Below are 13,172 nucleotides of genomic sequence, written 5' to 3'. Positions count from 1 at the left end.
TGGGGCAGGACCCTGACTCTGAGTCCCTGCCATGACACAGGGCTGGAGCTCGGCCACCCACACTGGGGTGTGGGGCTGGGCCTGGGTCCCCCGGGCTGGGGTGTGGGGCTGGACCTGGGTGCCCCGGGCTGGGGTGTGGGGCTGCACCTGGGTGCCCCGGGCTGGGGTGTGGGGCTGGACCTGGGTCCCCCCAGGCTGGGGTGTGGGACTGGACCTGGGTCCCCCTGGGCTGGAGTGTGGGGCTGGGCCTGGGTCCCCCGGGCTGGGGTGTGGGGCTGGACCTGGGTCCCCCTGGGCTGGAGTGTGGGGCTGGGCCTGGGTCCCCCGGGCTGGGGGGTGGGGCTGGGCCTGGGTGCCCCGGGCTGGGGTGTGGGGCTGGACCTGTGTCCCCTGGGCTGGGGTGTGGGGCTGGAGCACAGGGCAGCACTCTCAGGATCAGCCTTTATCTCCCGGTTTGCAGAGCCCCTGCTGGCTCCCGTGGCAGAGTTGGGAACCGCCAGCTGGTGGCGGCTGCAGCAGTGGGGGAGAGATGGGCAGAGACCCTGGTCCTGGTCGCCACGGCCACCTGTGCACAGGTCTGGCCAGGCTGCACCCCTGCCGACCTCGGCCCTCCTGTGGGACCCGGGGTGTCCTTGGGCCCCAGATAATAGTGGTGGGTCTGGGAGTTTCTGACCTGGGCTGACCCGTTCGCACCCAAGGACCATCCACCCAGGTGCCCCACACTGAGCTGAATGGCTTTCCTCAGCCCTCAGGAGAGGGAACCGTTGGGTACCACGGGTGAGAACAGGGCAGTGACTTCTGATGAGCGTGGGGCCGGGACCCTGCTGGAGCACAGAGCCAGAGCGCGGGGCCCCGCCGGCATCAGCCCTTCTGTGTAACAGGGGGGGAACCATTTCAGATCCCAGCGAGAAACGGCCCTTCCCAGGTTTCACCGTCTCCTGGAGCAAACGACCCCGGGGTCCCAGGGAGGCTGCTCTGCCCCGGGGAAGTAGGATGCTTAGGGACTTTAAAAAGTGCCGCCGGCCCTCGCCCTCAGCAAAGGGGTCAGGAGGCCAAAAGTGGCCCTTCCGCCCTGGCCAGGGCGCTGCCCGGGGCCGGGAGAGCAGCTTTTGGCACCAGAGCAGATTGTGGTTTCTTCTGCTGTTTCGCACCTGGATAATCAGAATCTCATTCGCTTTCCTCCCGTAAACTCTGAACACTTGAAGTGGGGAAGGAGGCAGCAGGATCTGTCTGCTTGGTCCTTCATTCTACACCAGCCCAGGAAACAAACATCGAATCACAGACTCCTCGGGCTGGACGGGACCTCAGGAGCTCATCGAGTTCAGCCCCTGCCCAAAGCAGGACCAGCCCCAACTGAATCATCCCAACCAGGCCTCTGTCAAACCACCACCTCTCCCGGTAACACATCCCAGTGCTTCACCTCCTCTAGGTCTCAGTATTGACCTGTCATGGTCTGGCAAATTCTGGCGCTGGGCACCAGGCAGGTCCCAAGGGTGCCAGAGAAGAGAGGTTCAGCCTTAGTCTGGAGCTGTCAGAGGCCTGTGCATCCAATTCCCAGTGAATGTTAGTAACTGTACTGAGGACTGGGCACCCACATCCTACCAGGAACTTCCACACTTTCAGCCCACGCCCCTTGTTTTTACAGTCCCCACACACGAGCCTGGAGTGTTCCCGATCGCTGACCCAGGGTAACTTCACAACCCGAATGCTGGTTAGAGGAACTGAGTGATTCTGCTCATTAAATCATTTACAAACCACTTGCTCCTGTTTGTGCTTTTCCTCCACCCCTGGGACTCATAGCATGTTGGCCTCCAGGTGTCTAGGAAGTGTTGGTCTTGTTATTTTCCAATGGTAAATTCCCTGGTGCTCCACGACTTATGTCCCAGACGAGCCGTTGGAGGGGAGGTAATTTCCCTGCGAGCAACGTGCCGTTTCAGAGACTGTGCCCTGATAAAAAGGTGGGGCAGATGCACAGATGTTGAGGTTTACAGAGCAATCAGTGTTCGAGCCTCTTTTAATCTGCCCACCGAGTGCACCTTGAGCCACGTTGTTGGTGTAATATCTGACTGAGGTGTGTTACGGAACTGAAGCGCTTAAGACAATTCGCTCTTTTTGATCTATGGAAGCAGAGTCTGTCGCCTCGGACGCTAAACGATCCGACTTTCTCTCCGATTTTCCATCATTCCTTGTAAGAGCTGGTGTTCTGCCTCCTCTCTCACTCTCAGCGTTTTCTCCCTTTCCTTCTCTTTTCAGCTGGATGGTGCACTCGGGATGTGAGCCGACTCCTGGATTTGGGAAGCAGCAACTCGTGAGGTAACGGGATGCCTGCTGGCTGCCCAGCACTGGGGGGCAGGAGAGCAGAAGGACGGCTGTCCCTGTGCCCCTGCCCTGGTCTCATCCCTCTGTGCCCTGCTCCCCTCCGTAAGAGTCTTCTCCTCACACCAGGTATTGATTAAGTGGCAGGAGTCTTTTCGGCAGGGCTTGGCACTAAGCCAGACTTCATCATCTTTCTTACAGTTGCGCATTGTAAAATGAATACAGAAAGTCAAGGAGCACATGACCTACGAGTGGAGGCTGAGGGACTGGGCTTATTTAGTTTGCAGAAGAGAAGAGGGAGGGGTGATCTGATAGCAGCCTTCAACGTCTTGAAGGGGGCTCTAAAGAGTGTGGAGGGAGGCTGTTCTCAGTGGTGACAGGTGGCAGAACAAGGAGCAATGGTCTGAAATTACAGAGGGGGAGGTGTGAGGAAAACCGCTTTGACCAGGAGGGAGATGAAGCACTGGGGTGTGTTACTGAGAGAGGTGGTGGAATCTCCATCCCTCGAGTTTTTTACGTCCCGGCTGCACAAAGTCTTTGCTGGGATTATTTAGTTGGGGTTGATCCTGCTTTAGGCAGGTGGCTGGACTCAATGACCTCCTGAGGTCTCTTCCAGCCCTAGGACAGTATGTTTTTCTGAAAAAAGCCCAACTGTGATAGAAAAGTGTCAGTTAAGCTTCAAAGTCTACACTACTCTGGGCAGGTAGGAAATGCCGGCCTGACAGCTGTTGTTGCCACATGAATTCAGTGCCTGTGTGCCTAAGTGTTGTATTCTGGGGTTTAACTGCAATACTCGGTTCTGTTTTCACAATCAAGAGCTTTGCCTTTTTCAGCGTGAGGGACGGAGGCAGAATGAGGAGCTGTAAATGATCTGGCATTTCCTTAATTTGAAGTGTTTAACTTTCCAGTGAGTGACACTGTATAGCTTGAGCCTTCCAGCTCTACACTGCTTCTCTCTGCCTCCACGCCCCTGGCGACAGGGAGGAATCGATAACCAACTGCAGCTCTGTGAGCTTAGAGACCGGCAGGAACTCTGAGCACTTTGGTGCAGAATCACAGAACGATAGAATGCCAGGGCTGGAAGGGACCTTGAGAGGTCGTTGAGTCCAGCCCCCTGCCCAAAGCAGGATCTACCCCAGCTAAGTCATCCCAGCCAGGACTTTGTCAAGCCGGGACTTAGAAACCTCTAGGGATGGAGATTTCACCACCTCTCTCGGTAACACATTCCGGTGCTTCACCTCCCTCCCGGTGAAAGAGTTTTCCCCATGTCCAACCTGCACCTCCCCCTCTGTAACTTCAGATCTTTGCTCGGGTCGAGAACGCATCTTGAAATACAACTTGCAGGGAATCTTTCTGCTCCCGCACTCCTCCCCAGCCGCAGTTAGCAATGGAGAACCAGACGGAGGTGAAGGAGTTTGTTCTCCTCGGACTGACCAATCTCCCAGACCTGCGACATTTCCTCTTTCCTCCCTTCCTCCTGCTCTACATGACCAGCGTGCTGGGAAACTGGGCCATCATAGCCGTGGTGATGGCCGAGCCCCGGCTCCACACCCCCATGTACTTCTTCTTGGGCAACCTCTCCAGCCTGGACGTCTGCTTCTCCACAGTCACCGTGCCCAAGATGTTGGCAGGTTTCCTCTCTCAGCACCAGACCATCTCCTTTGCTGGCTGCCTGGTCCAGCTCCACTTCTTCCATCTCTTGGGCAGCAGCGAGTCCGTACTGCTGGCCGTCATGGCCTACGACCGCTACGTGGCCATCTGCAACCCGCTGCGCTACACTGTGGTCATGAGCCCACGGGCCTGCCTGCTCCTGGCAGCGGCTACTTGGGGCACTGGTTTTCTGCATGCCCTGATTACCACAGCCATGGCTGCCGGGCTACGGTTCTGCAGCTCCAACCGCATCCACCACTTCTTCTGTGACATCAAACCCCTGCTGAGCCTGGCCTGCGGCAGCACCAGCCTCAACCTGACCCTGCTCAACGTCGATGCTGCGGTCCTCGGCCTAAGTTCCTTCGTCCTCACGCTCTGCTCCTACCTCTACATCATCTCCTTCCTCCTCCTGAAGGTCCAGTCACGGGAAAGCAGGAGAAAGGCCTTTTCCACCTGCACCTCCCACCTCACCGTGGTGTCTCTGTTCTACGTGCCCGTCCTCGGCAACTACATGATTTCCTCTCCAGGTTTCCCCTCTGACAGAGACATGATACCCACCCTCATGTACAGCATCGCCACCCCAGTGCTGAACCCCCTCATCTACACCCTCCGAAATGACGAGGTGAAAACAGCACTAAAAAAACTCCTGAACGGGAAACTCTTCCCCAACAGGGCTTGAATCAAATGAGAGCAGAAATAAACACAATCAAAGGGTGAGTCTGTGCACACTGGTGTTCTGAACCACAATACCGTTCAATGGGGTTTCCTCCAGTTTCTCATTACTGGGTTCACTGCAGGGCAGAACTAAGAGGATGTGAGAACTTGAATGTCATTTCTTATGGTGAAATGTTTGGATTTTCTCAGCGAGGTCGCTGCATTAGTCTGTGTCTTCACACAACAAACAAGCAGTCCTGTCGCACCTGAAAGATGAACAATATTATTTACTTGCTTTCGTGGGACAGAGCCACTTCTTCGCTCGGCCGGCAGCTCCCGTGATCTGGCATGACGCGAGTTAGCTGGATGGCCACTTACGATGCGCGTGGCCAAGTTTCCCACGGTCCCATAAAGTTTGTTTCCAGCCACCAGGCCTGGCTCTCAGTGTCTGTGTGGTTTCTTAGCTGTAATTTACCTCCAAACATCTTCCAAGAGCCCAGTGAGCCCTACGCAATGTGCTAGACAATACTGACCTCCTCCTTCCTCTTCCTACATGAGCCTAAATCCCTCAGTCTCTCCTTGTGAGTCATGTGCTCCAGCCCCCCAGTCATTTTCAATGCCCTCTGCTGAACCAGGTCCAATGTTTCCATCTCCTTTCTCTGCTGGGGGCCCAGAACTGGGTGTAAAGCTCCAGATGTGGCCTCACCAGAGCCAAATAAAGGGAAATAACTTCTCTAGAGCTGCTGGAAATGCTTCTCCAAATGCACCCCAATATGCCATTAGCCTTGTGGGCTACAAGGGCGCATTGCTGACTCATATCCGGCCTCTCGTCCACTGTAATCCCCAGGTCCTTTTCTGCTGCACTGCTCCTTAGCCAGTCAGTTCCCAGCCGGTAACAATGCTTGGGATTCTCCCATCCCAACAGCAGGACTCTGCTCTCATACTTGTTGAAACTCATCAGGTTTCTCTTGGCTCAATCCTCCAGTTTATCTAGATCCCTCTGGCCCCTATCCCTGCCTTCCAACATATCTACCTGACCCCCTAGCTTCGTGTCATCTGCAAATTTGCTGCGGGTGTGTTCCTTCCCCTTATCCAGGTCGTTAATAAAGATGTTGAAAAATACTGGCCCTAGAATGATCCTTGGGACATTCCACTTAAAACTGAACTCCATCCAGCTATTGAGCCATTGACCACTACCTGTTGGGCTGGACCATCTAGCCAGCTTTCTATCCATCTTTCAGTCCATGTATCCAATCCGTTCTGCCTTAACTTATGGACTGGAATGTTGCGGGACACTCTATCAAAAGCTTTGCTAAAGTCAAGGTATATCACATCCACTGACTTCCCCATGTCCACAGGGCCAGTTACCTCATCATAAAAGCTAATCAGATTGGTCAGGCACGACTTGCCTTGGTGAATCCATGTTGACTGCTCTTGATCACTTTCCCCTCTTCCAAGTGCTTCAAAATGGATTCCTTGATGATCCCCTCCATGATTTTTCCAGGGACTGAGGTAAGGGTGACCGGTCGAGAGTTCCCTGGATTGTCCTTCTTTCCTTTCATAAAGGTGGACACTATGTTTGCATTTTTCTAATTGTCTGGGACCTCTCCTGAGCTCCACAAGTTTTCAAATATAATGGCCAAAGGCTCTGCAATGACATCTGCCAATTCGCTCAGTGCCCTCGGATGCGTTAGATCTGGAGCCAGGGATTTGTGTGCGTCTAGACAGGCTGGCTTCTGGGACGGATTCTGTTTCCCCCCCACCCACGCTCACTCTTTCCTCACTCACACAAGGGAAAGCTCACGTCAGAGAAAGCCATTTCTTTGACAAAGGAACCGCCCGGATCTCCCACACACTTATGGGATCTATGAACAATTTCTTATCAGCTCATTATAATCCGTATCGACCCAGAAGCTGCCCCCGAACAGCTTTTGGAAAGTTAAAGCACTGAAACCCAGCAGCGCCTGGACTGAGTGGAGGTTTTGTACCACAGGGAGGCCAGGGAGCACTTACTGGGGCGGTAAAGGCAGTGGTGCTACAGTGGTGGCTACTCCCAGGGGCTGAGGCTGGGCAGGCTGTCCCTGGGCTCCAGGTAATATACACACACCTGGAGGAGAACACGTCAATCTCCCTGGACACTCAGGAGCAGATTTAACAATAGCCGTCCTACAGCGAGGGAAAAAATCCAACAATAAGCTGCAAAGAGAAATTTCAGAGCTGCATTTCATTTGCAAATTTGACACCATCAACCAAGGGCTGAACAGAGACTGGGAGTGGCTGGCCCATTACAGAAGCAGTTTCTCTGCTGTTGATCTCACACCTCCACATTAGCTACTGACAATAGACCACTTGACTGAACTCACTCGATTTCTCCTCTCTTAATGTTCACAACTCCACATTAACTGCCGATGATTGGCAACATCCACCCTGACTGAATAGACCTTGTCAGCTCTGACCCTCCCTTTACTGAGCCTCCCTCTTTAAACCCTCCTCCTAACACCTCCCCCCCAACTCATGCATCTGATGAAGCGGGTCTTTGCCCACGAAGGCTCATGCTCCAAAATATCTGTTAGTCTATAAGGTGCCACAGGACTTCTTGTTGTTTTTGAAGAGACAGACGAACTCAGTACCTCTCTGAGACTTGAATCTGGTGTGAAACCGCAGGCCCCAACTAGCAGCTGAGGAATCTCCTCAGAGTTGAGCTTGTGTAACCCGAACACCTCCTAGGTGTGTTTGACTGTCCCTCTGGAGGCACCTAAACCACGCAGGCTTCATCTACCCTCGAGAGTTTTGTTGAGGTTTGGTTGACAAAACTCATGTTGCATCTACACACAAAATACATTCTGTCAACAGAAACTGTTGACAAAAAAGCTGTGTACGTGCTCCGGGGGGCCCTGTTGTCAGCAGAGCAGATCAAAAGATCCAGCCGCTTTTCTGTATAGACACAATCTGTCGACAGAAGTTTTGTGGGAACATCTCTTCGGACAGCAATGCCCATGGGCAGATGCAGCTAGTGCAGACAGAACAAGAGAACGAGTCTCTGCACAGCCCTGGCTTTGAGCTCACCCTGAGGTCCTGGGTTCAAGTACCCCTGTCAGTAGTTACACTTGCTCATTGGCTTCTGCATCTGACAGGTGCTAAACGTACACAAGCCCTGGGATGGGATGGGAATGCTGGGCCAAAGAACCATCAACAGCAGGGTGGGGGGAGTCCCTGCAACTGGGCCTGGCTGAATTCTGATGTCTTTGTAGTGGGGGACTGCCTGGAGCTCCGGTCACCGCCACAAGCCCAGTCATGCTGGGACCTCAAACAAGGCTCGGGAAGCTCACGTTTAAGGAGTAAAACTTTCAAAAGCATCCACAGGAGTCAGGAACCTAAAGAGAAGAATTTATAAGCATTTAGGCTCCTGAATCCCCTTAACTTCAGGTGCCCAGGGCCGAGGGACTCAAAGGCACAGAGGTGAAAGTTATGGGAGCCAGGAGCCTAAAGAGCAGTAAGGGTCTGGACCTGACATACTTCCAGTAATGGCCAAAGACACAGAGCTGCTTCTTTTGGCCCCCAAATCCCTATGAAAATCTGGTTTTCACTTTCAATAAGACTTTGGCTCACAAGTGCCTAAGTCCCTTAGGGCCAGGCTTCCCGAGGTATTTAGAAGCATGTATTGTCTGGTCCAAGAGCCCTTTGAAAGCCAACAGGGCATCGGCCTACAGGGAAACTGCCACAGATGCAAGGGAAGGTGCAATTTTCGACTGACTAAGCTGCTTGAGGGCAGCTCTGGGTGTGGGACGCTTACAGCTGGGCCTGGTGAGCGTCAGTACCAGCAACTCGCTTCCCAGCAGCAGGGCTCAGCCCCTGCCGACAGGCAGCGCAGGAGACACCCGGCTTGAGAACTTGGTGGGGTGATTTACGGCTGTTCTGAGACCTCGTCATGGCAAATGGCGTTTCAAAGGCTCTGAAGCGGCAACACTTTGAATCTCAGCATCTACTGACATTAAATAACTCCTAGACTCACCTGGGAGGAGCCGTTTTCAGGGCAGCACCACCTCACTGCCACGGGCAGCCCCAGTGAGCTCCTGTGACCTGCCAGCCCCCTGCCTTGAGCTCCACCCCCTGCCATGAGCCCCCCAGATCTCCCAGCTCCCAACCCTGATTCCTACCTCCATCACCCCCTGCCCTGGAGCCTGCATCCCCACACTCAGTCCTCCCCACACCTCCCTGCCCCCTCCACACCGAGCCCTGACTCCTGCTCACCCAAACGCCCTCACAAAGTTACGGGCCTGAGCGATGCCGGGTGCATCCCAATACATCCGCAACTGTGAATGCTGCGCAGGCCAGGAGTGTATCAGCCCTGGAGTCTCCCGCGCTGGAGGTTTTCAGGAGCTGGTTGGACAAACACCTGTCAGGGAGTGTCTGGATAATCGTTAGCCCTGCTGTGAGTGCAGGGGGCCGGCGCTAAGTGGCCTCGTGAGGTCCCTCACAGGAAATATTTTCAGAGGGGGGAATGCGTAGGAACGGCGCCTGAAGGAGAACAAATGTATTTAGGACATATCGACCCACGTGCTTCAGGGCACAAGGAAACAAGGGTCAGGAATATTTCCCTCCTGGTCTCTAGCATGGATGGAACTGACCCAAAATGACCATGAGCCTCGGCTGAGCTCACGGCCCCTTTGTGCCAGGCATCAAGGGTCACACGATGGGAGGCAGAGCCTGCACTGGAGAGCTCCGGGCTTCTGTGCACATCTCTCCTTGAATTTCAGTGGCATCTGGGCCTCTCAGGTCGTGGAACATCTCAGGTGAAATAGACAAGTTGGCCAAACACCTGGAGAGAGATTCATTGTTATCGCTAAGATGGCGACGCCTCCGAAACCAGTGTTATCACTGAGCGCCACAGCACAGACCAACTGCCCCATGGTCCAACAGGCGTTTCACTGCAAGTGTGATGTAGTGGGGGGATACGTGTGTGTATACAGGGGGGCACTCACGGGGGGGGGGGGGGGGGGGGCTCCTGCTGAGGGTAACTGAGGCGACCAGGTGACACCTCTGGGCTGCAGACAAAGCGGGAGGTGGAGCCTGAGGGGTTTGAATCGGAACTGGGAGCCTCCTCTCCCCAGCATGGATTGGACTGGCTGTCCCTGCCTGCTGTACTGACACTTCTGTACGATGCTGTGTCCTGCTGGCTAATAAACCCGCTGCTCTCCTGCTGAGTGAGAGTCACTCCTGCCTGGGAAGATGAATTCCTTGAGTTTGGTGTGGTTCTCCTCCTGGCTTGGCTTTCAAGCTCTTTCTTTTGGCACTTCGGTCCATTTTTTTCAGCAAATGAGGGCAAAAGTCCCATTTAAAAAAAAATCTAGATGTGTTTCAAAATGTGCTTTTGTTTCAGGTAGCTAGATAGAGAGCTAGATAGGCAGATTTCGTCTGTTACAGTACTGGTCCTTCCATAACCCAAAGGATTATTTAGCTCCATATTGATGGAGAAGGTTCATTTTAGAAACATTGAGCTAAAGGTTCTTCCCAAGGCCTCTTTCACCTGCGTGTTCCTCAGGCAGTAGATGAAGGGATTCAGCACAGGGATAACAAGGGTATAAACGCAGACACCTGTTTGCTCTGGGAAAGAGATACTTGGGTATTGGTCTGGGCGAACATGAAGGTAGGAGACCCATAAAATACACTCACAGCCACCACGTGGAAGGTGCAGGTGGGGAAGGCTCTTCCTCTGCCCTCGGCAGAGCCAATCCTGAGGACGGTGGAGCTGGTGTAGGCGGAGGAGATGAGAATGGCTGTGGAGGTGCTCACGAGGATGAGGCCAGATGAGGTGAACAGCACCAGCTCATTGGTGTCTGTGTTGCTGCAGGGGGGAGTTCGCAGGGGTGGAAGGCCACAGGCAAAGAGATCCCTCTCGCTGGACCACAGAAACACAGGGTGAAGGGGAAGACTGGCTGCACTGTGCAGTTTATGACCCCACAAAGAGAGGAGCCCAGCAGCAGCTCAACACAAACCTGCTTGGACCTGGCGATGGGACAGAGCGGGCGGCAGACGGCAGTGCACCAGTCGCAGGCCATGGCTGCCAGGATGCAGGTCTCTGCGGCGACACAGACCCTGAAGAAGAAGAATTGGGGGGTGCATCCGCTGGAGGAAATGGGTTTGCTGCCTGCTAGGAACGGCGCCGTGGCTTTGGGGTGATGGTGGAGGAGTAGCAAAGGTCTAAGGATGGCAGATGGATGAGGAAGAAGTGCGGGAGGGGGGCGCGGGAGGGATGACTTCAATGAGGAAGGCCACAATGGCGCTTCCCAGCCTGGTTACTGTGTAAATCACCAAAAATGCCACCAAAGGGCCGAACTTTGGCCCTGGACCACTTGCAGCCCCAGCAGGGGGAGTTTTGTCAGCGCTGTGCAGTTTCTGCCTTTTGCTGGCTCCATTTCCTTGGGAAGCTCTCTGGCCACGTGCCCTGTGGTGCCACCAGAGCCCTCCGCTTTCGGTACCCCTGTCACAATCTGCTCTGCTGCTGTCCGTGGGACCACCAATGTGAGCAACTGCTGAACAAGGCCATTAAGGGGTCATGTGCTTGTGACTTTCCATTGCTGCCTGGTGCCCCTGAAGTCAGGGTCAGTTCTGTGGCTGGTTTCCGTGGGAAGAACAGACCTTAGTGCAAACCGAATGTGGACGCTGACTCTTGTCCTCACATCTGCCAGCTCCACGCCCTGGTCCCTGAGCCAAGAGACCAGCTCTCATGGCCAGCTCACGCAGCCACTGCAGTCGACAGGAGACCGTCCCCCGACTTGGAAGGATGTGGGTCAGGCCCTCGATGTCTCAGAAGGGGCCAGGCAAATGTCCACCGAAGTCCATGGCTCAATGGAGGTCAGAGCATCCAGACCAGCTTGATGTCTGGCTCCACTGAGGCCCCTGAAGCTGCAGTGATTTACCCAGCTAGGATCAGGGCGCCCCCCCCGACCCCCAGTCCCTCTCCCCCTCCGATCCCAGTTCCTCTCTGCCCCCGACCCCCACTTCCTCTCTGCCTCGACCTCCAGTTCCTCTCCATCCCCCAACCCCAGATCCTCTCCATCGCTCATCCCCAGTTTCTCTCCGCCCCCACGACCAGTTCTTCTCTGCCCCGACCCCCACTTCCTCTCCGCCTCGACCCCCACTTCCTCTCCGCCCCCCAACCCCAGTTCCTCTCCACCCCCCAACCCCAGTTCCTCTCTGCACCCAATCCCCACTCTCCACCCCACACCCCCAATTCCTCTCCATCCACCGACCCCCAGTTCCTCTCCATCCTCCACCCCCACTTCCTCTCTGCCCTGACCCCCAATTCCCCTCCACCCCCCAACTCCAGTTCCCCTCCATCACTCACCCCCAGTTCCTCTCTGCCCCCACGCCCAGTTCCTCTCTGCCCAGACCCCTAGTTCCTCTCCGCCCCCAAGTCCAGTTCCTCTCCACCCCAACCCTCAGTTTCTCTCCGCCCGCAACCCCACTTCCTCTCCACCCCCTCGACCCCACTTCCTCTCCATCCACCGTCCCCCAGTTCCTCTCCACCCCCGACCCGAATTCCTCTCTGTACACCGACCACCAGTTCCTCAGCCCCAGGGCAGGATCAGCCCCCCATCTCAGCCCCAGGGGAGGATCAGCTCCTGCCTTGGCCCCAGAGCAGGGTCAGCCCCTGCCTCAGCCCCAGGGCAGGATAAGGCCCATGGCAGGATCACCTATCTCCTCAGCCCCATGGCAGGATCAGCTCCCTCCTCAGCCCCAGGGCAGGATCAGCCCCCGCCTCAGCCCCAGGGTAGGATCAGCCCCTCCCTCAGCCCCAGGGCAGGATCAGGTCCTGTCTCTGACATCAGAACACCCCAGAGCCTGCGGGACTCCCTGCTACAGGAGGGGCTGGGTGGGGAGAGGGGGGCAGTGGGGAGTGGGAGGGGCTGGGGGGCACCACATTTATCCCTCTTCCTTGCAGCTCTCTGCTTGAGACCCGCTCCCCTGGCCCCTGGGAGCTTTCTCTTTTCTGAGCGAAAGGAGCCCAGGTCTGGCCGGCTCCCCCACAGCTCATGTTCTCTGCACCTTCCACCAGCCTTGTGCTCTTCTCCGCACCTGCTCCCCCTTCTCCACAGCCTCCTGCAAATGTGGGGCCAGCCCTGGGCACAACCCCACGGAGGCTGCTCAGCACAGAGCGGGGGGAAGGAATTGCTGCTCCTGGCTGGCTCCCAACACCCGGCAGTGCCGCCCACAAGCAGGTTGGCGCTTCTGGCAACAGTCTCACCCTGTTGACTCCTCTGGAGCTTGTGCTCCGCTCTGAGCCCAGATCCCTTTCTGCAGGACTCCTCCCTCGACAGCCACTTCCCCGGCTGGGTGTGACACGGATTGGGCCTTCCTCAGGGGAGCACTTTGCACTTGGCCTTGTTCAGCTTCACCCCATTGACCTCAGGCCGTTTCTCCAGTGTGCCCAGATCATTCTGAGTTACGACCCTGTTCTCCCTCCCAGCTTGGTATCACCTACAGACGTAAGCAGCGCACTCTCCACGCCCAGATCCACATCGCCGAAGATACTGAGCAGAGCCTGTCCC

General features: G+C 55.7%; 1 protein-coding gene across 1 annotated transcript; it reads left to right on the top strand.

Annotated features, from left to right (window-relative positions):
• The first annotated feature begins 1,370 nt into the window (after positions 1-1,370).
• LOC142004790 (olfactory receptor 12D1-like) lies at positions 1,371-4,659 on the top strand. The gene is made up of 3 exons (XM_074982481.1): positions 1,371-1,398; positions 2,254-2,313; positions 3,617-4,659. The coding sequence occupies exon 3, from the start codon at positions 3,704-3,706 to the stop codon at positions 4,643-4,645; it is 942 nt and encodes a 313-aa protein (XP_074838582.1). The 5' UTR covers positions 1,371-1,398; positions 2,254-2,313; positions 3,617-3,703; the 3' UTR covers positions 4,646-4,659.
• The last annotated feature ends 8,513 nt before the right edge of the window (positions 4,660-13,172 follow it).

Source organism: Carettochelys insculpta, chromosome 32 (genome assembly GCF_033958435.1).
Source record: "Carettochelys insculpta isolate YL-2023 chromosome 32, ASM3395843v1, whole genome shotgun sequence".
Lineage (NCBI taxonomy): Eukaryota > Metazoa > Chordata > Testudines > Carettochelyidae > Carettochelys > Carettochelys insculpta.
Note: the sequence above shows the minus strand (reverse complement) of the source record. Positions and strands in the feature narration are given on the sequence as shown.